The sequence below is a fragment of the Capra hircus genome, chromosome 27, assembly GCF_001704415.2.
Source record: "Capra hircus breed San Clemente chromosome 27, ASM170441v1, whole genome shotgun sequence".
In the NCBI taxonomy this organism is placed as follows: Eukaryota; Metazoa; Chordata; class Mammalia; order Artiodactyla; family Bovidae; genus Capra; species Capra hircus.
The window spans coordinates 25,562,636-25,584,678 of record NC_030834.1 but is presented as its reverse complement, the minus strand read 5'-3'; the positions used below and the strand labels follow the sequence as shown (position 1 = coordinate 25,584,678).

The 22,043-nt window shown below is 39.3% G+C and overlaps 1 protein-coding gene and 1 pseudogene across 1 annotated transcript in view; one reads left to right on the top strand and one right to left on the bottom strand.

The window, feature by feature from the left end:
• Positions 1-22,025, bottom strand: part of VPS37A (VPS37A, ESCRT-I subunit) — a 39,268-nt gene extending 17,243 nt beyond the window's left edge. The window contains exons 1-4 of the mRNA XM_018041919.1: positions 21,583-22,025; positions 5,717-5,791; positions 3,596-3,710; positions 2,992-3,092 (exon numbers count right to left, since the gene is read on the bottom strand). Coding sequence (XP_017897408.1) covers positions 2,992-3,092; positions 3,596-3,710; positions 5,717-5,791; positions 21,583-21,710 — 419 coding nt within the window. The 5' untranslated portion in view covers positions 21,711-22,025. The remainder of the gene's footprint in view (positions 1-2,991; positions 3,093-3,595; positions 3,711-5,716; positions 5,792-21,582) is intronic.
• On the top strand, positions 12,549-13,360 carry LOC102171028 (annotated as a pseudogene).

The following is a 22,043-nucleotide window of genomic DNA, read 5'->3' as shown; positions in this document are numbered from 1 at the left end:
CCATTAATAGGAGTCTTAAGTTATGTTGTGTCCATAAAACAAGTACTTTGTGGCTATAAAGAAGAATGAGGAAGTGCTTTATGTACCAATATGGAAAGCTCTCTGAACCATACCACTGCTGCTGCTGCTAAGCCGCTTCAGTCATGTCCGACTCTGTGCGACCCCATACCACTAGTGAGATGAAAATTTTAAAAAAAGGCAAGGGAATAGTATGCTATCATTTGTGTAAAAAAAAGGAGGGAATAAAATACTGCATGTACATATTTCTTTGTATATACATAAAATATCTCAGGAGTTCTATACATATGCACTCAAACAACCATCTTTGGAGACCAATGAGAAGAGAAAGTGAATTGCAAGAGAAAAAGAATTGCAAGGGAACTTTTTACCACACACCCCTTTATATTTTTAAAATTTTAAGCCAAGTGAATCTATGATTGAAAAAAAATAAGTTAAAATAGTTTTCTAATAAGCTTGTTTATTTCAAAGTATGGCTCATCTTAATCTTAGAGCTTTACTTTTACCTAAAGTATATTAATAACGTGTGTAAATATAAAATGTTATTTAGAAAGAATATGATCAACATGAGAATATTTCTACTTGAAATAGATCTTTGAAATAAAGTCTTAATAATTCTGAACAAAACTATATTATAGATACAACCTATAATATAATCTAAGAAATGTAGCAAACTTGCTTTTTAAACAATGTGTACTGAATCACAGAACTTATTTGATATGGGAACAAATAGACTTTTTGGCTTATGTTTTCAAATAAGGTGAATGAGATATATTTAGCCCTATCCTGGAAGAAAATAGTAAATTCAGTTTTTAGATAAAGAATATCAGAGAGGCTTCTGACTCTAGGACAAAGACACAGGAGTGCAAAGTGATGGCTGAGTTTGATACACCTAATGAATGGGATAATCTAGCCCAAGCTGATTTCCAGGCAGTGTTAAAATACAACCTGATTTTTGAACAAGATAAAGTAAATTAAGTAAAAGAACTGGGCAATTAAGGCAAGAGATATTACAGGAAGAGGAAACAGAGACTGTCAGAAGTTGTAGCATTATGCAGTTTAAGAATATTGAACACAAAAAGTTACAAGGGATCAGAAATCGAAATGGCACTGGACACCTTACGAATAGAGGAATGCTTTCAAAATTCTCAGTGGAGAAAAACCAAATGAAACAAACAAACAGAAAGAAATTAAAACAAACAAAAAACAAAAAGAATAAAAGAAAAAAATTAAAAAGAAAAAAACCCAAAAACTCAGTGGAAACCACTTCAACACAGAATTTGAACTCTACCAACTATGAACTGTGAGGGTATATTAAAGATATTTGCAGGTTAAAGAGAAGAAATCTCAAAATTTTTCTTCCCAGCATCTGATAGCATACTGTACTTTCAAAAATGGTCACAGCACTACTTCAGGTCCCATGTGCTCTCCCGGGGGGGTTCCCAGATAACTCAGTGGTAAAGAATCTGCCTGAAAGGGCAGGAGACGTGGCTTCAATCCCTGGGTCCGGAATATCCCCTGGAGGAGGAAATGGCAACCCACTCCAATATTCTTGCCTGGAGAATCCCATGGACAGAGAAGCCTGGCACACTACAGTCCATGGGGGTCACAAAGAATTGGGCACGAATGAGTGACTGAGCATGCACACATGCTCTTCTAGAACCTTACCACTCCACCATTAAGAGGAAAAGCCTATTTGCTTCCCCTTCAATTGGATCAGGACTCCGTGACTGCCTCAACAAACTGAATGAAGCAGAAGTGACACTGAGTGACTTCAGCAGCTAGGCCAGAGAAGGTGAATATGACTTTCTCATAACTCTTTCAGGATGTTCACCCCAGAAGCCAGCCACGGTGGTGTGAGGAAGCCCAGGCTGCATCCAGGTATTCCAACTGACCTCCCCAGGTAAGAGCTTCTGACAAGAGCTTGCTGATGGTGAGTAGAACAGAGAAGAGCTCTCTGATGAACCCTTCCTGAATTGAAGAATAATGAGCAAATAAATGTGTTTACTGTTTTAAGCCATGCCAGTTGATGTCAAAGGTGGAGCACAAACAAGCTCTATTAGTACCTAACCAAACTGCAGATTCACAAGGAAAATAAATGCTGTCATTATTTCAACCACAAGTTTTAGGATAAACTGTTACTCATCCTTAGGAACTTGAACACACCTTTACTTAGGAAGCCACAGGGTGTAAGTAAAGCAAGAAAACAGGAAATAGCCCGAGAAAGAAAAAAACACAGGATGCAGGAAAAGGAGAATCCTATACAGGAAGGTGGAAGGGGAAATCCCAGGATGGCAGGTGGACAGCAGCTGCACAGTAATTCAGAATGGAGGGGGAAATGGAGCAATGTATGCAAGGAAAAAATACTGGAACCTCAAGATTACCTGACAGGCTTGAGGATGTGAAAATATTATTTGAATGATATTTTTCAGAGCTGCTGAAGAGAGGTGGGAAATTAAAAAGATCAAAGAATACAAAACGAATGGAAAACTGAAGTAATTATTAACTCCAGAGAAAAGCAAAAAATTATACCATAACAGAAATGTAATCATTATAAAGTACTTGGCTCAGCAGGAGGGAATATTCTGAGAGTCAATGTAATGAAAGTACCAAACACAAACTTAAGTAAAAATCATAATTTCACAGAGGATGAGGGAAAAGAAAGGTATGTGAAAAATAACTAAAACCTTCATCAGTCATGATAGAAGTCAGTAGACAGTATCTAAAATCAAAGAATCAACAGACAGCAGTATCTATATATTATTCAGAAAGATGAAGATAAATATTAGAGAAGCAGCTAAAAAATAAAATCCAGTTACCTCTGAAAAGTATGAATGTATCTGTGTGTGAAAGCGAGGATGCGGAAAGCAGACTGCCTTTTAACCTTATTTGAATGTTTAAGCTATGCTTTGATGACTCAGCTCAAAAGTAAATAAATGTATATGCAAACTCTTTCGTTACAAACATACTTACTATGGGAATGCTGTTGAAGCAGGAGCTAAAACTGGAGGATTCTTCCAAAACTCATCCAACAGACTCTGAATAATTTTCCCAAGATCTGAATGCATTGTAAACTAAAAGTAACAGTAATACACAGTGATCAAAATCATTTTTGAAAAAAGATTATATAGTCTCATTAAGATACTTAAACTGTAAAACTTAACCTTAAATCCACTTTTGTAAGTCAAAAATTAAATGAAAGGCAAAGGATATTATGTCAGCTGAACATCCACAACTTACTATAGAAGCAATACCATAAATGAGGTTAAAATTTTATTTAGTTAATAATGGAGCTGAAATATTTCCACACTTTACTACTGATAGTAATCTGAAGGTTCAAAGGTAATTTCTAAGTACACTGAAGTTATAGTCCTTCATGTTAGTGAATCATATACATATCCTAAAAAATGTAAGGCAAATTTGAATTTTATCCCTTCCTAACTACTATAAAAGATCTACTCTGAACCCAAGTTTTAACATCAAAAGGTCCTCACCATTGAAAATCAAAAACCCTTCAAATCAGGATTATCTATTAAGTATAATGAACATTTTGAAATAAATCATACCATATACATACATTGCTTACTAATGGAGAGGTAACATACACTCCTTGTTTATCCACTAAGTGATGCCGTATTGGTGGATAAACACTGATCACTGGTTTTTCCTGAGGAAATTGTGGAGGAAGCAATCTGGCAAAAGTAGAACAGATTCAAAAACAAAGACAACGTTATATAATCATAATTCTAAAACAAAGTTACTTAAAAGCAAATTAAATTTTCATACTTTCATTTAGATTAATTATTCAGTAATTAGTGCTCTATTATGGTTGTTAAGTTGACTGAACCTATATAGAAAGACACACTTTGGCAACAAGACTATAATTAATTCAATATAGTAAAACCTTTTTAATGTGGAGTAAGGATAATATGAATTACAGACTGTTCTTCAAACTGGGCCAATTAATTGCTTTCAAACACATCACATTATACCAAACTATCCAAAATTTCAGCGAAAAATTATACATTTTTATCAGGTGAACCATGTTATGCCAGTCTGGCTTTTTACTGAACCACAGGTCTTGGCATATAACTTTCTAGTGGCATTCCTTCTTTTGAAATGCTGCCAAGAAGTGTTTCACTATACACTGAATTCTTAATGAGCAAACAGATAAAATAAGAAGTACTAGGGTTGGAATACTGGAGCTGACACCATGCCTTGGTGCTATGCGGCTCTCTTCAAAATGTCTCAATTAACACATCTCTCCCAACTTTGAGGTCAGTCCTATGGTTTCAGCTAATTAACAGTAAATTCCCAGTACCAAAAGGAAAAAGAGTAAAAATCTTAACCCTTTAAAAGTGACTGCAAATTTGAAATTAGGGAGTGAAGTCTTTAAGAATGCACTTTTACTGGACATGGAACCTTGCAAATCTCTAAAATCTAGATGAATACATCCTTTTAAACTGCTACTCCAGTCCCCTCCTGGCTCGGGGAACTATTTGTTGTCAAGAGGGAAACTAGGTCTTTGTTGGCTTCTATTTAGCTGTACCAGGGCGTGTTATGAGAGATAAAACTACCTCAGGTATATAGTTTAGGCTGTTAAACTACTTTGGAAAAGAGGCAATGAATGGCCTTTGAAGCCCAAACAGTCTGGGTTTCTCTCCTGACTACTGTATTCACTACCTACTTGAATATAATTTGTTTTAGTTTTCAGGGCTGATGTGACGATTCATAAAGCTCCCATATATTGACATAACACAGCATAATGGTTGGCACTGCTATATATTCACTCGGGTTTCTCTCCTGACTACTGTATTCACTACCTACTTGAATATAATTTGTTTTAGTTTTCAGGGCTGATGTGATGATTCATAAAGCTCCCATATATTGACATAACACAGCATAATGGTTGGCACTGCTATATATTCACTCTTTAATTTCCACTCATTCAACTAGGATTTAATATGGGATCCCACGTGAAGGTACCTCACTAGGCAATGAGGATCTGACGATGAACATAGTTTCTATCTTCAAGTTAAGTGCATTTTTACTGTACCTCACTCAAACACTCGCTTGAGCAGCCAGCCAGCTAATGCAATCTGAGGTAATAATAATTCTTTCATGTTGAAGTCTAATAAATGCACTTATGGCTAAATGAGTACTAGCAATCACTTTGCCCAAACTTTCTTCTTTATTACTTAATAACCTCATGATTATATTTTTTACTTTTAATTTTTTTTTCTTTAAAAATATTCGGCAGATCAAATTCAACTCTGAATTTGCTGGCTGCTGTATTATACTGGTTGCTGAAAACCAGAATATTTTAACTTGTTTCTGATGTAAAGGTGATTGCTCCTCTAAGAGTCTCTGCACACGACCCTTCCACTGCTGGTTGTTGTCATGCTCACTCAGCCTGCCTTCAGCTAAGAGTTTAGTGCAAATCAATAAAAGATCTATTACATGTTTGTGTTCCATTTCCTCCTTCATAGTTTCTTACCACAATCTCTATTACAATGACATATTTAAACTTTAATATTTCACAGAATTATGTAAGTTTAATGAACTTTAGATACTAGAAAAGGAAATAAATTCACTTTTAAACAGCTTCTGACAGTAGCTAAGACACAAAATGATAAAAAGACTTTTAAAAGTCCTAAAAGTCCTATTACATGAAAAAATAAGATACAATTCTACTCACATATTAATGTTAATTGTCAGGTTATTTACAGTGAAAGGCAACCTGTATTCCACATCTTTCTGTATTTCAGCTATGCTGTAGGAGAAAATTTGAGAAAAAAATTTATCCAAAGTTATAAAAACCATTAATGTTAAAAGCAAACATTAAAATTTGTAGGGTCTACTAAAACTGCTTCATTTTAATCACAGAATCTAGAGAGCCAATATAACTTGTATCTTGAGGGGGAAATGACCACAGAAAAGATTATCAAATAAGCAGGCAATACTATTCTGAGATATTGTCAGGGTGTTGCTAAGAGATGGGGTTAACCTGGTGAGGTAAAGAGGCAAAGAAAAAGTGTATTAGTGCTACACTGATTACTATCACTTCATCTAATTTATCATTGTGATGTGTGCTGTGCTCAGTCACTCAGTCGTGTCTGACTCTTTGTGACCCCATGGACTGCAGCCTACCAGGCTCTTCTGTCCATGGGGATTCTCCAGGCAAGAGTACTGGAGTGGGTTGCCATGCCCTCTTCCAGGGGATCTTCCCAACCCAAGGATCAAATCCAATCTTCCATATGCAGGTGGATTCTTTACTGTCTGAGCCACCAGGGAAGAAATTTATCATTAGTAGAAGCAACTGTGGGCATGAGTTTGAGCTAACTCCAGGAGAGAGTGAAGCCGGGCATGCTGCAGTCCACGGGGCTGGAAAGAGTCAGACATGACTTAGCAACTGAACAAGAAGAAGCAATTGCCAAGTCCTCTAGTTAAAACAGGTCAGCAAGAGACCTACGTTCTGATTACAATCCTGCCACTGCCAGCTGTATTGACAGGGCTTTCAGAGTTTAAACTGAGAAGTCTGGATGAGATGTCTCCTACAGCCTTATGACAGATAGAGACAGCTGGCTGCTTTTCAAAACCAAATATTCCCCTTCTTCCTAAATAAGAGAATCCTGATTTTATTCTGAGCAGTAATGTTGTAGCTTTTCTTGTAGCAAGTTGTTGCTACAGGCTTAAGTTCCAGCCAATAAAACACAGTTAAGTTAGGTGAGGTAGAATTTAAAGGGCAACAAAAACTGGTATAGAGTCTATTTGCCCTTCCTCCCTGGCCCTGAAAGACAAACTTTGAACCATATTGGACCAGGAGTGACCCTGAGAATCAGAGCCAAACACTAGGGAGAGCTCAGCAGACAGAAATAGCTTGGGTCCTTAATGGTTATGGAATCAACAAACTGAATTTCTGGTATGCAAGAGAAAAAGAAACTTTTATCATCTCACTTTTATCAAGTTACTATTTGGGGAATCTTCATTACTAACAGTTGAATATAATTGCCATCTACTAAAAGTTCCCTATACTTTAACATTTTATATTCAGAATTTTTATTAAATTTTTTGGGGGGCCATGCCCCCATAGCATGTGGAATCTTAAAGCTTCCTGACCCAGGACTGAACCCACACCCCTTGTAGAAGCTTGGGATCTTAACCACTGGACTACCAGGCAAGTCCCCAGAATTTTATTTTTGATTGCTGGCATGCAATTATTACAAGTATAATCTACCAACCAGATCTTTTGGCGACTCACTTGGAATTCTAACTAACATTTATAATCTTTCCAAAGGGAAAAATGTTAAGTAGTATTAATGAGTTATGGTTGAAAGGAAGCCTGATATCCAAAAGGACATGAATCCTTTTCAAGCATGAATCCTTTTAAAAGATCTAGCAGTTACATAACTTATTTTTTGTTCTTTTTGGTTGCTTTAATTAGTAGTTTTGGAAGACCTGTCTTATTTTCCTCATTTTGGGGGGGATGAATCAAGATTGCCGGGAGAAATATCAATAACCTCAGATATGCAGATGACACCACCCTTATGGCAGAAAGTGAAGAGAAACTAAAGAGCCTCTTGATGAAAGTGAAAGAGGAGAGTGAAAAAGTTGGCTTAAAGCTCAACATTCAGAAACGAAGATCATGGCATCTGGTCTCATCACTTCATGGGAAATAGATGAGAAAACAGTGGAAACAGTGTCAGACTTTTATTTTGGGGGGCTCCAAAATCACTGCAGATGGTGATTGCAGCCATGAAATTAAAAGACGCTTACTCCTTGGAAGGAAAGTTATGACCAACCTAGATAGCATATTCAAAAGCAGAGACATTACTTTGCCAACAAAGGTCCATCTAGTCAAGGCTATGGTTTTTCCAGTGGTCATGTATGGATGTGAAAGTTGGACTGTGAAGAAAGCTGAGCACCGAAGAATTGATGCTTTTGAAGTGTGGTGTTGGAGAAGACTCTTCAGAGTCCCTTGGACTGCAAGGAGATCCAACCAGTCCATTCTAAAGGAGATCAGTCCTGGATCTACTTTGGAAGGACTGATGCTAAAGCTGAAACTCCAATACTTCAGCCACTTCATGTAGAGTCGATTCATTGGAAAAGACTCTGATGCTGGGAAGGATTGGGGGCAGGAGGTGAAGGGGACAACAGAGGATGAGATGGCTGGATGGCATCACCAACTCGATGGACATGAGTTTGGGTGAACTCCGGGAGTTGGTAATAGACAGGGAGGCCTGGCATGCTGCGATTTATGGGGTCACAAAGAGTCAGACACGACTGAGTGACTGAACTGAACTGATGACTTTTTTTGCCTTCTGATAAAAACCTAGCCTCTCTAATATGTAAATTTCAGGTTGTCTGAAAGGTTCAAAAGTGTTGGGATGGAATTACAGAGAACTCATAGATGTTCCCTCTGACACCCCATGGACTGAAGTTATGACTGAAGAAAAGAAATAGCTGAGAAAAGACTCAAGAAGATATTCAATATTAAGACTAACTTAAAGTTTCTCTTTGGGGATCAGGTTCAGACTAGGATACTAAAGTTTTCCCAGTTGTACTGATATAAACACAATCAATAAAACGGCTTAAGCTTTTTGTTTCTGTTATCTTAGACGTCAATGGTGTCAATGCTTCAGAGGAATACTGATCACAACAGTATCAAAGCCAAGTAGAGCATTTTAGTGACTAAGAGCATAACATCTTCAATTAGGCTTCCTGGGGTCAAATCCTTCTTCCACCACTTACTTGTGTGATCACAATCTGCCTAAGCCTTATCTCTCATATGGTAAATGGGGATGTTAAAAATACCCATCTTGCTAAAAGTGTTGTTAGATTAAGTGAGATAATGCAGGTAAAGCCCTCCCCACATAATACCATAATTGTTCAATATATTTTAGTATTATTAAGCAAGCATTTAAAATACATATCCAAGTTGGAGCCTGTCTATATTTGTAGTACTAAAGTGTTAAGTCATTTTTTCAGACACTGTCTTTTTATACAAAGCAAAGTGAATTTGATTAAAATAATTTTTGGCTAGAAGTGTTCAATTCAGTGTCCCCATAATTATGTTGCCCTTCTCCAGGGGTTTTCCCAAACCCTGAGATCGAACCCAGGTCTCCTACATTGCAGGTGGATTCTTTACCATCTGAACCACCAGGGAAGTCAAAGGTAGTATTCGTAATATTAATGAGAACTGAACTATCATTAACAAATTCCAAAACACATTAGCCATGGCAACTGATGGGTTGAGGACACGTTGCCCCTAAATGTGGCCCCTTGGCATCTTCAGTATTTTAAACTGAAGGAATATGAGAAAACAGCAGAAACAGGAAGGTTACTCTGACCTTCTCCCTCCTTATCTTTCTTTCTTAAAACAGAAAATAGGTCATAAGACCTCATTAAGACGTGCCTACCCTACACCAAGAGGAAGGAGCGTCTGAATCTCAGAAGACACAGAGACAGTGAAAGAACCTAAGAAGCCAGGCTTGCTAAGTCATCATTGTTCCCTGCAACCACATGTCCCCTGCCCCTCCTTTTGCTATTTCAAGTAACTTACTACAATGACAAGCCTGCTTCACTTTATTGTGCTTCACTGATACTGCTTTTCTTTTCTTTTTTTTTAACAAATTGAAGGTCTGCAGCAACTCTGAAGAGGAGCTAAAAAGCCTCTTGATGAAAGTGAAAGAGAAGAGCGAAAAAGTTGGCTTAAAGTTCAACATTCAGAAAACGAAGATCATCGCATCTGGTCCCATCACTTCATGGGAAATAGATGGGGAAACAGTAGAAACATTGTCAGACTTTATTTTTGGGGGCTCCAAAAATCACTGCAGATGGTGACTGCAGCCATGAAATTAAAAGACGCTTACTCCTTGGAAGGAAAGTTATGACCAACCTAGACAGTATATTCAAAAGCAGAGACATTACTTTGCTGACTAAGGTCCGCCTAGTCAAGGCTATGGTTTTTCCTGTGGTCATGTATGGATGTGAGAGTTGGACTGTGAAGAAGGCTGAGCGCCGAAGAATTGATGTTTTTGAACTGTGGTGTTGGAGAAGACTCTTGAGTCCCTTGGACTGCAAGGAGATCCAACCAGTCTATTCTGAAGGAGATCAGCCCTGGGATTTCTTTGCAAGGAATGATGCTGAAGCTGAAATTCCAGTACTTTGGCCACCTCATGCGAAGAGTTGACTCACTGGAAAAGACTCTGATGTTGGGAGAGATTGGGGGCAGGAGGAGAAGGGGATGACCGAGGATGAGATGGCTGGATGGCATCACTGACTCAATGGACATGAGTCTGAGTGAACTCCGGGAGATGGTGATGGACAGGGAGGCCTGGCGTGCTGCGATTCATGGGGTCGCAAAGAGTCAGACACAACTGAGCGACTGAACTGAACTAAACTGAACTGAGCAACTCTGCATAGATAGAGCAAGACCACTGTTATCACTTTTCCAATAGCATTTCCTCACTTCATGTTTCTGTGTTACATACTGATAATTCTCACAATATTTCAAATCCTCTACCAGCAGAAAGACTGCAACTCACTGAAAGCTCAACTGATGGTTAGTGTTTTTTAGCAATAAAGTAGTTTTAAGAATACATACATTGGTTTTTAGACATAATGCTATTGCACACTTAATAAACTACAGTATAATGTAAATATAACTTTATATGTACTGGGAAAAACAATAATTCATGTGACACGCTTCACTGCAACACAGATCTTCCCTGGTGGCTCAAACAGTACAGAATCTGCCTGCAATGTGGGAAATCTGGGTTCAATCCCTGGGTTGGGAAGATCCCCTGGAGAAGGGCATGGCAACCCACTCCAGTGTTCTTGCCTGGAGAATCCCATGGACAGAGGAGCCTGGTGGGCTATATCTGTGGGGTCGCAAAGGACAGGACTGAAGCAAATGAGCACGCATGGATGCTGGCACTCAGCTGGCAATATCACTAAGACATGCCTTGCACTCCTTAACCCACCACATTCCTCCACAACTGTCATCCCAACTTTCATCAAGCCCAGTGTAAAATACTCAGGTCCATTTCTCTGGCTCTTCATTTCCTTTTGAAGATCTCCCTGATATGTAAACTCACATTAAATTTGTGCACTTTTCTCCTATTAATCTTTAGCTGGTTAATTTTCAGACCCAACCCTGAGAGCAAGAATATCAAGGAAGGCTGCTTCCTCCTCTATGTGAGGCATTAGATAAAATGGCAGATACTCGTTCCACTTAATTAAAACAAGAATCATTCCCTGAATCTTTATCACAAATGTGATTCTGAATTTTTTGCTATTTCAAGTGACTTTTAAAAAACTTATTCCAAAAATAATTCTTTCTCAACAGGGAAAAAAAATTATTTTTCCAAATCAGTAAATGTTATTTTACAAGAGTTTTAAATGTCTACATAATGTTCTAATATATTGTTTAACCTATTCTGTACTATTAGATATTGAAACTAAGTAGGACCCTGGGGGTTCCTGGGCATGAAAGCCTTTCTAAGTCCCCATTTTTGGTTTGTAGGAATAGACTCCATTCTCCATGACCTTGAAAGGGCAAATTCAAACAGTCGCTAATCAGGGATGGGAGGAGATTGGGAAACAAGGGAGGAGATTGGGAAACAAGGGAGGAGACTGCCCCACCTCACCCACCCCCAGGCCAGACTAAAGGCATGGGAGTACCCTGCTCCTTATTAGCAACTCTGCCCTTGAACCTGCTGTAAAACTTTTCAACAAATCATCCCAGGTTGGGACACAGCTTTTCAGGGCACAGGCCAGCTGTGTCTCTTTGCCTGGCAAAGTAATAAAGCTATTCTTTTCTATTTCAGCCCAAACTCTGTCTCAGATTTTATTCCAATTGATGCACACAGGCTGAGTTTTCAGCATCAATATTTAGATTGTTTCCAAGTTTACTGCTATAAACCATGCTTTGATAAACATTCTTAGTCATATCTTTACACTGACAGGTAGTACTCTTTGGATGTAAACACACACATGTGTTCTACAGTAATACTGCAATCTCACCAGAGAAAATTTAAATAATCTTCTATTAATAATTTTATTCTCTAGGTTCTCTGAGAACAGTGAATTGCTATGGTTCTATTTCAGCAACTCTGAGTCTGTTCTGGACTAAAGAAAGGTGAGACAGGTAACTTTTGTCTGAATGTGTGGTTAATTGGCATCCACTATATTTGACAGCCCCTAAAACCATATGCAAACAGACCTTGAAATGCAAGAGACACACTAGCTATGGTTGGGATCCCTTTCACAGAAGAATCATTTATCTCCTTACTTTATATTTTATGTAAACCTGGATTCTGTAACTAAGATTAGGTTCAGCTGAACACCTACCATACATACAGCATTTCCCAAGGAAATGGAAACAGCATGGTCCCGTTTGTTTTCTCAGTCACCAACTGACTGAAAAAGATCAAGACTCTGATTCCATCATTTCCCCTTTTTAACTCAAGGAAGGGTTTTTAGGTGAGGCTGGTGGTGCCAAGTAACCCGGCAGCGTCCTTTCGCTTCGGACCTGTTTCTGTGCGCGGTAGTGGCTGGAGGCTTTGCAGGTGAGAAAATGGTATTTGTGAAGAGTGGATGGTTGCTGCGACAGAGTACTATTTTGAAGCGCTGGAAGAATTGGTTTGACCTGTGGTCAGATGGTCACCTGATCTATGATGATGACCAAACTCGTCAGTGTAGAGGATAAGGTCCACACGCCAGTGGACTGCATCAACATCTGCATGGGAAAGAGTGTCGGGATATTCAGCCACCAGATGGGAAGCCAAAAGACTGTATGCTGCAGATTGTTTGCCAAGATGGGAAAACCATGTCTTTATGCAGAAAGCTCAGATGATTGTTTGGCCTGGAAATTTACACTCCAGGATTCCAGGACAAACACAGCTTATGTTGGCTCAGAAGTCACGTATGATGAGACAGCTGTGGCTTCCTCCCCACCTCCTTACACAGCATATGCTGCACCGACCCCTGAGCAGGCATATGGCTATGGTCCATACAGTGGAGCATACCCACCAGGAACTCAAGTTGTCTATGCTGCAAATGGTCAGGCTTGTGCTGTACCCCATCAGTACCCGTATGCAGGGCTTTATGGACAGCAGCCTGCCAACCAAGTCATCATTCGTGAGGGGTACCGAGACAACAACAGCGATCTGGTGCTGGGCATGCTGGCTGGAGCAGCCACAGGCATGGCCCTGGGGTCTCTGTTCTGGGTCTAGTTCTAGAGTCCATGGAACCTCAGTGTGCATAGCTTCTGATACCCCATGTGCAATAATATGATTTGCAAGGTGTTATGCTCCGAGCCCGTATCTCCGATCCAACCGCGAGAGTGAACAAGTCCACCACAGTAATGCAAAAGCAAGAAGGGAAGTTTATTTCTAGCGCGCTAGGGCTCAAGCCTCATCCGAGGCAGCGGAATCAGTCGAGACCCCCGAACAAAGGAGTATGGCGGCTTATATACAGGCAGTTCTTTGTCTCAGTTACAGGAGTAGCTGGCGTTACATGATTGGCCAGGCAGGATGAGCGCATATCCTGTCTCTTTCCGGTAAAATGACTCAGGTCCTAGAGCCCGTCGTTTGGTCCCTAATACAAGGTATTTCTGTAATAAATGTTTTTAGTAATAGGTTTAATAGTTCTTTTGAAAGTAGTGACAAAATGCTTATAAGTACATAGAAGTACTGCAGAGAAAGCTTTGGACTGCTGTTTAGCTAAAATGTGGACTCTGGCGGTGGCGCTCGGAGAAGGCAATGGCAACCCACTCCAATACTCTTACCTGGAAAATCCCATGGACGGAGGAGCCTAGTAGGCTGCAGCCCATGGGGTCGCTAAGAGTTGGGGACGACTGAGCGACTTCACTTTTGATAAAAGGTTTAGATGCTTAAATAAAGACATTAGACAATTTCCCTCTCCCATCTAAATCTCCAGGAAATACTGAAACTGACTTTTAAGAAGCAAATCTATAACAGTGCTGGAAAGTAAAGGGTTCCATACATAAACTGACAACAAACTCTGAGGAATCTTAGAAAAATAAAAGAAAGATTAAAAAAAGATGAGATTAAAGGAAAAGATAAGTGTTTAAAAAAATTAAATACAGGACAACAGTCCTGTCTGTCCCAGAAATCCATGGGGTGGGAGCCTCGAAAGTGGCAGCACCTCAGGAAGCTGACTCCCAGGCAGTCTCCATCTCCAAAAGACAACTATCAGCTTGCCCCAGGACAAAGCAAGTCATTCTTATTCACCTATCAACTGAGGCAGGCCAGGATACACAGAACTAAAGACCTACAAACGAGACTACCAGGAATCTTAAATACAGAGAAGGTTTGAACAAAACAAAAGCATTAGAGGCATGCACCAAACTCAACAAGCTCCAAATACAAAAACTCAAAGATTTAGAATTAGAGGAGCAAAGAGAAGACTATAAATTTGTTACAATATCCTCAGGGGAACAAAAGAAAACAGCACTTGAGTTACCAGTCCAAGCCTGTACCTTTCTGCGCAGGACAGGACAATAAATCCAGAGACAGTTGTTAGGGCAAGTAATAGACTGTATTTGGAAAGCCAGGGAATCAAAAAGACTATAGACTCAAGTACTAAAGTGCCATCTTGCCTGAGGAAGAGTTCAGGCTTCTTTCATATTAAAAAGGGAGTAAGGTCAAGTATTTCCCGTTTCTGGTCAGCCACCCGTAGGGAGGTGCTAATTTTCTCCTTTCTGAAGGCATTCACAGGTGGGGCTCATCAGGTATTTTACCTTAATGCTGATTACTTGGGAGGCAGGGTTTCTAGGGATGGACCTTTAAGTGTAGTTGAAGTTTATAGGCAACTGCTGCTGCTAAGTCGCTTCAGTCGTGTCCGGCTCTGTGCGACCCCATAGATGGCAGCCCACCAGGCTCCTCTGTCCCTGGGATTCTCCAGGCAAGAATACTGGAGTGGGTTGCCATTTCCTTCTCCAATGCATGAAAGAGAAAAGTGAAAGAGTGAAGTTGCTCAGTCATGTCTGACTCTTAGCGACCCCATGGACTGCAGCCTACCAGGCTCCTCTGTCCATGGAATTTTCCAGGCAAGAGTACTGGAGTGGGGTGCCATTGCCTTCTCCGTTATAGGTAACAACCCTTTATTAATTAACTTGTAATAGAATACAAAAGCTCTTCCCTATTATACTTGCTTACAAACACACACACACACACACCAACTCTTCAGTAGGCAACAACCCTTTAGTAATTAACTTGTAACAGAATACAAAAGCTCTTCCCTATTATATTGCATTCACACACACACACACACTGGCTGACATGAAAGTGAATAATTAAGAAACTTGAAATTTAAAATAAATAGTTGAATAGCTGGTTCACTGCTCTGTTTGGAAGATGCTTCATACTGTACCCTGCTCTTGGAGAATGCTGATGCATGTTAGCATAAAGGCTTTTTAGAAATTCTAGAGTACTCAATTTTGTTTTCTGTATGTTTGACATAGACCACTTATTTCATAGCTATTTTTGAAACATTGCTCTGTAGAAGACATTGGATAATGACAGAGATGTGCAAAGAGCTATAGGAACACAGGAGAAAGAACTTAACCTAAAGAAAGGTGGGGGAAATGCGGTCTTTGGGGGGAAAAATAGTATCTGAGCTACATTTAAAAGTCAGGTAAGAGTTAACCCCAGGAAATAGAACCAGGGAAATAAAGTGTACATTCCAGACAGAGCAAGGACAATTAGAAAAGCTTCAGTAGGAAATAACACTGGGTCTCTAAAAGTCTCTGTATCTTTTGCCATTAAAGAAACTTCACATTGTGTCTGCTGACACCTTTCCACTAGTCATATCACTATCTTCTGTGACAACCAGGCATTAAGCTAAAGAAGCTGGCAAGAGTTAGGAAGCCACTGAAAAGAATAACATCATCAAATCCAAATTTTAAAGATTACTCTGGCACCCATATGGAAGAGAAAAGGGAATAATGGAGGCAGAGAGAATAGTATGATACAGTGGTAACACAGATGACTAAGTGAAAACAGGATGACCAGGTTTCTGGCTTAGGTAAGCAGGCAGGAGAGACAGCTTGGAAGAAATTCAGAAGTAGGAGGGGAAGAGTAGATGTCAGATTCAACTAGCAATGAGAAATGATTACCTGTGTGGTAACTTGTTTTTTAAAAGCAGGTATGGATGGATACTACTATGTGGAAAATTAACTAGAGAGAGCACTTGACTGTTACTATCTTTTAGGAAAAGTATTCTTATGTACCAAATTAAAATTCCCTTAATTATGGGATTGTTTGATATACATAATTTTTAAGTTCACTGTTAGGAGTTCAAATTATAGAGTCAAAATATTGACATTTTGTAGGTTTCTGTAGCTTCAATAAGTTGTCATAGCAGATTCTTGTAGGATTTTTTATTGCAACAAGGTGATTTTCTTTCACAAGGAAGTTTTATTCTTAGATATCTTTAAGAGTTAGATAATGTACATGACAGAAGGCAGTTGCTTGTAGTACAACACAGAGTGACTGCAAACTGGTAAAATGGAGAAGAGCAGTCCCAGTAAACACGACAGCCACTCTTAAGCTCAAAGCAAATATTGCTATGTGGGAAATGTTGCCAGATCTTTCTATTTTGAAAGAAAAGTTGGAGGGGACAAAGTCTGTATGAGAAAACTTTGTATTTGCTGCTAAACTTTGCTGTGAACCTACAACTACTCTAAATGATAAAATCTATTTTTAAAAATTTGGATATTTTAATGAAAAAAATCTCACACTATGTTGACAACAGATCCATTAAAAAAAATACAGCACTGAACTGGTTAAAACACATACACATATCCTCTCATTACAAACTTTTTGTGTTGTAAAGTTTGTATGTGAGTCCTTTTGAGCTGACAGTAAAAACTACAAAAAGAAAGATTTGGAATCTAGGCTCACTCAGAAACACATGAGTTTACAGGAGACAGCCTTATACCTGAGAGCAGAGGTTAAACTAAACTATACCGTAGCAGACTCTCCAAAAAAGTTACAGCGTTTTTAAAGATTTGGGTAATCAGAAAGAATATCGAAGGACTGGTAGCAAAAGAAAATTTCAAAATGATGTTTATAGACTATGGAGATAGTCTATTGTATTTAAGATACAATTATATCTTAATTGTATCTTAAAAATCTTATATTTAAGATACAAATATAAAATAGCTGGCATTTATAGATACACTTTAGTGTGTGTCGGATAATATTCTAGTCTCTCTACATGTATTGTCTGAAACCTTTCAAAATTAAATTTTACATTTCATTTGTGAAGAAAAACTCTCTGGAATGGACTTGCTTTCTGAATGGAAAGTCAGAAGTAGCCCTGCCAGAGACAAATGAACTGGAGATTTGTGAGCGATTCATTAACAATAAGCTGGCTAGATCCATGTAGGCTATGAGGCAAAGGTTGTAGGCACACTGATTCCATGCAGTGGAAAGAAGGAATACAATCTGTTACCTGCATACTGTGTGTCAGAAACTCTAACTAATGTTTATATATATTACTTAAATATCAACAATTCTGCAGGATAAAAATCCCAATTCCTGATTTTACAGATGGAAACTAAAGCTTAGAGTTCAGCTAAGTCATGCTGCTTTTCCTGATGTCATTAATTTTTGCTTGTTTGCATTTATTTTCCTCAGATTCATTTTGTCTAGCATCTCATATCAGAGTGAAACAGAAGAAAGCAATTCCGATAAATATAATAACTCCCAAATCAGATTTTCTTTTTGAATATAAAATAAAAATAGCACCAGAATTACCACATAACAGATTATTAAAATGAGAAAGAGAGAGCTGATCTCCCTAAGTAAAAGGTAACAAAGACACTATTTGTAGAACTTTGAATCTTTGCAGTTAATTACAGACAATACCATTCACAGCACAGCTTCAGGCTACTGTTTCAGAGCTAAGGAAGTAAAGTAATAAAGAAGCTAAGTACCTAGATATGTGAGAGAGGAAAAACCAGGATAGTTAGGATGATAACTGCTGATTTACCATCAGATTCTGGTATTTTCTGGCTGTCAGGTGCAGTACAGGGAGATACTTAACAGCTTCAATTCTAAAGAATCTTTAAATACTGGGATTAATGTGTAACAACTGGGATAGTTTCAACTCCAAGTAATTGAAAAATCAGTTCAAACGTGCTTTATTTGTATGTGTAATACAAATGTATATGTATAATCTTATACAGACAGAAATCTAGAGGCAGGAAGGTTCCAAGTCTGGTTAATTCAGTATCACAATATTATCACGGACTTTCCATCTTTCTACTCGACCACATCCAGTAGTCAGCCTACCTTCCTTCATGATCTAAGCAGTTCCCAGCATCACATGTAACACAACAATATCCAAAAACAGAAAGAGGTATTTCCTTTTAGACATCTCTATTACTAAGAAAATGTTTTGTGTAGCTCCCCAAAAGACTTCTCCAACTCCGCTGACCAAGATTAGATCAAGTTTCTGACAATAACTAGCGGTGGGAATAAGACCATCATCACTGGAGTAAACAATCACTATTTACCCATAGAGATTGAAGGGGCTTGGCCTCCATTAAAGAAGTGGCCCTGCAGACCAGGAACCCAAAAAGGTAATGTTCTTCCAAGAAATCAGAAGAATGGAGTTAGATGGGAAATCAACAGTGTGGCTTAAAGTAAGCTTCTTCAGGAAGTACAAGAAACAGAATTAGTTCTACTCTTGCCCCATAAGATAGTGGTAAGTTGAAAATTATGATGACTGTACTTAGAAAGTGGCATATATTACTTCAGCCTAGTAATCTACATAACTTCCAGTTTCCATCTTCAGAGCAAACAGAAACATGCTACTATATAACAACTTTATGGTCATTATGACAGTGTTCCGTGTGCCCTGCCTCACCAGTAAGGCTTAAGAGCATTTCTTAAGGTAACTAAAAATGAACTTTAAATTAGGAAAAGGAAATTAAAGAGACTCTTTCCTGATATGGGATTTTTTTGAATTATAAGTAGTTAAAAGAAAATAGAAGTTGGAAGGTAGATGAGAGAATGGGGTGGGGAAAGGTTGAGTGAAAGTCGCTCAGTCGTGTCCGACTCTCTGCGACCCTGTAGACTACACAGTCCATGGAATTCTCCAGGCCAGAATACTGGAGTGGGTAGCCTTTCCCTTCTCCAGGGGATCTTCCCAACCCAGGGATCGAACCCAGGTCTCCCGCATTGGCATTGCAGGCAGATTCTTTACCAGCTGAGCTATCCTGAGAAGAAAAAAAGTGAGACATTGATGGCAGAAAAAGAGCTGCTGACCCTATAAATGGAGAAGGGACAGAGTATAAAACATGAGGTAGGGGGGCGGAGTGCAACAATATATTAATATTCATAATTGAGGAAGTTCTGTAGTATTCATTAAAATACCATTTGAAACAGTCTTTCAACTTTTAGAGTGCATTTTCAGAATAACCAATTGCAGTGTCTTTTTGTACAAAAATCTTTTTGTACAAAAAAAGTTGTAGTATTGAATTTGGTTACTCAAGCAACATACTGTCAGATACTGCACAGATGTTTCATTTTTACCTGCCAGTTTTAAAACGTATGTCATAAGTTAAAAGGGCAAACTTAACAAGAATAGGTAAAAATTTTTTCTGGGACCATACCATTCTTTAAAAACTGCCATGTACGTGATCTACTTGATTGTCACCAGAATTATCCAAGTATAGTTTATAAATGTGAAATATTTCGATAAAAACTTCAAGTATTTTTTATAAAAGAAATTTTAAGAATCAAAGCAATTAAAGGTAGCTGTTCATAAAATATCACAAAATACTGTAGATAATGTCACACGTCTAGTTATATGTCCATAATTTCTGGCTCAAAAAAAAAATTACAAATAAAATAGATCCTTTCTGCTTTTGACGCAGGGTATTTACTGATCCTCTTAAGCCAATTACAGAATTCTTAGATTAGCAATTCCTGCCTTCAACTCTAACTTTGTTTGGGAGACACACACAGAAAAATACACAATACATTTCACATCAATCACTTCTGTTATTTACCAACCGAAGCAGCAAGGGACTTTGGAATATTTGAAAATTCAACTCCAACCTCGAAGAATAAAATTTGCCAGCTGTGAGAATATCTAACAGAATATCCTAAAGGCTTAAAAACAATTAATTCCAAAGGTATGGTTCTAGAAAGTATTTTGGCAATTGTAAACAAACAGCCTTCCAAGGTGAGAACTTTTGTTATGTTTGTTAAAAAAGGAGTATCCTTATTTTATAAACATATTTTGTAAGAGTAGCTCTTACAGGTTAGTAGAGAAAACCAGAGTCAGATTGACTTGTAAGAGCTCTATGAACTTAATTTTCCAAAAAGAAAGCTACCATTAAATCAAACACCATGCTATTCTTTCCTGTTTAATACCATAAATTCTCACCTTTCTAAAGTTCTGAACAGCGGAACAATTGAGAAAAAGAACCAAGAACACCTGAGGTTCAATCAGCAACAGGCCTCTAGAGCCAAACCGATTTTGCAATGATTTTTTTCTTCTAACAATATACCTAACTTAAAACGATTCCATACTACAACTTGTTTAGAAAAAAATTAGTATAACACAAAAAATGGCTCCTAGAATTAACCAATTTTAATATCTCAATATATATTTCAAATATATGAATAGTCTCTTAAGATGTTGATATCTTTCCATTAAAATACATGCTGACACTCACGTAAATATAGTTGCATAATTCATATAAAGAGGCTGTTCTAATTTTTTAAAACCACTAGAGGTCACAGATACCTGCAATAAAAACAGCTGAAATAATCTGAATTGCAAAATATTTCTAAACTGACCACGCTGAAAATGAACAAAACGAGACAAAAACAACGCCAGCAGAACAAGCAAAATGACTTGAAGCTAATTCCTGAGTGTAGGAACAAGAATCACAAAGTGAGAAATGAACCGACTGATAGTTACCAGCTGCGGGGAGCTGGGTTAGAATGAACAGGGTAAATCTATTAGAGACTTAAGAGGATTGAGTACGTTACTCCCAGAAGAGAACTCACTTATGAAAACTTTGTTTTCCCCTTCCTTTAGGGTTCAAAGTTTTTTTCCAAATATAGTCCACTATTTGTGAAACTTGAATTGCGAGGGTAATCTCCTTTTTAGCCAAGTATAGAATTTTAACAATTCGGCCAACGCGGCAAACAGGTGGCTAAAAGGAAAGGTTGGTAAGGAAGCCGGGCAAAGCAAGACATACCACAGACAAGACAGGAGACAGAGTGCAGTCGGCAGCGGTGTGTCAGGGGAGATGAGGGAAGTCGGAATTAGGGGAGCTGAGCAGTGGTGGGGGCGGGAGGGTGGGAAGAGGATCCCGGAAGAAATCCTGAACGTCGGTCAGGGATGGGAGAGCAAGCGTGAGACCCAGGACCAAGGGAGATATGTCCAAAAAAAAAAAAAAAAGCGCGGCAGCTGGCGGGAGTCGGCCTGAGGAGCTGCGAGTGTGGTTAGCACCAGCCCGCCCTCCCGCCCTACTTTCTTCCTCTGGTCGGAGAGGCAGCGGCCAGTCACCTGGAGTGTGAGTTCCGGAGGGACTCGATCAGGCGCTGCTTCTGCTGCTGGAGGCTGGTGAGACCACCGGGAGACCCAGCTGAGGAGGAGGAGGAGGCGCTCTTGGTCAGGGGGAAGAGCCAGCTCATCCTCCACGGGTCCCCGGGCCGCGGCCCCGGAAGGCTCTGGCCTGCTTCTCCCAGCGGCTCAGCCCGGCGGTTCTCCACCGACAGAGGAGGAGCGGGCAGGGACAGCCCGGCCCAAGTGCTGGGCAGCCGCGTCTTCTCTAAGCCGGCCCGGCGGGGGGTCCTCGGGGCCGGGGGGGCATACTATGGTCAGTGCAGCAGCTGAAAGGAAGGGAACTCGCCGCTCGAGACTGGCGATCGGTCCTAACCTTCGCGGCCCTGACGCCCCAGCCAGCCAACCAGCCCGACCGCTTTAACTCTCCACCGCCTCAGCCTCCGTCACCTGCGTGCCCCGCC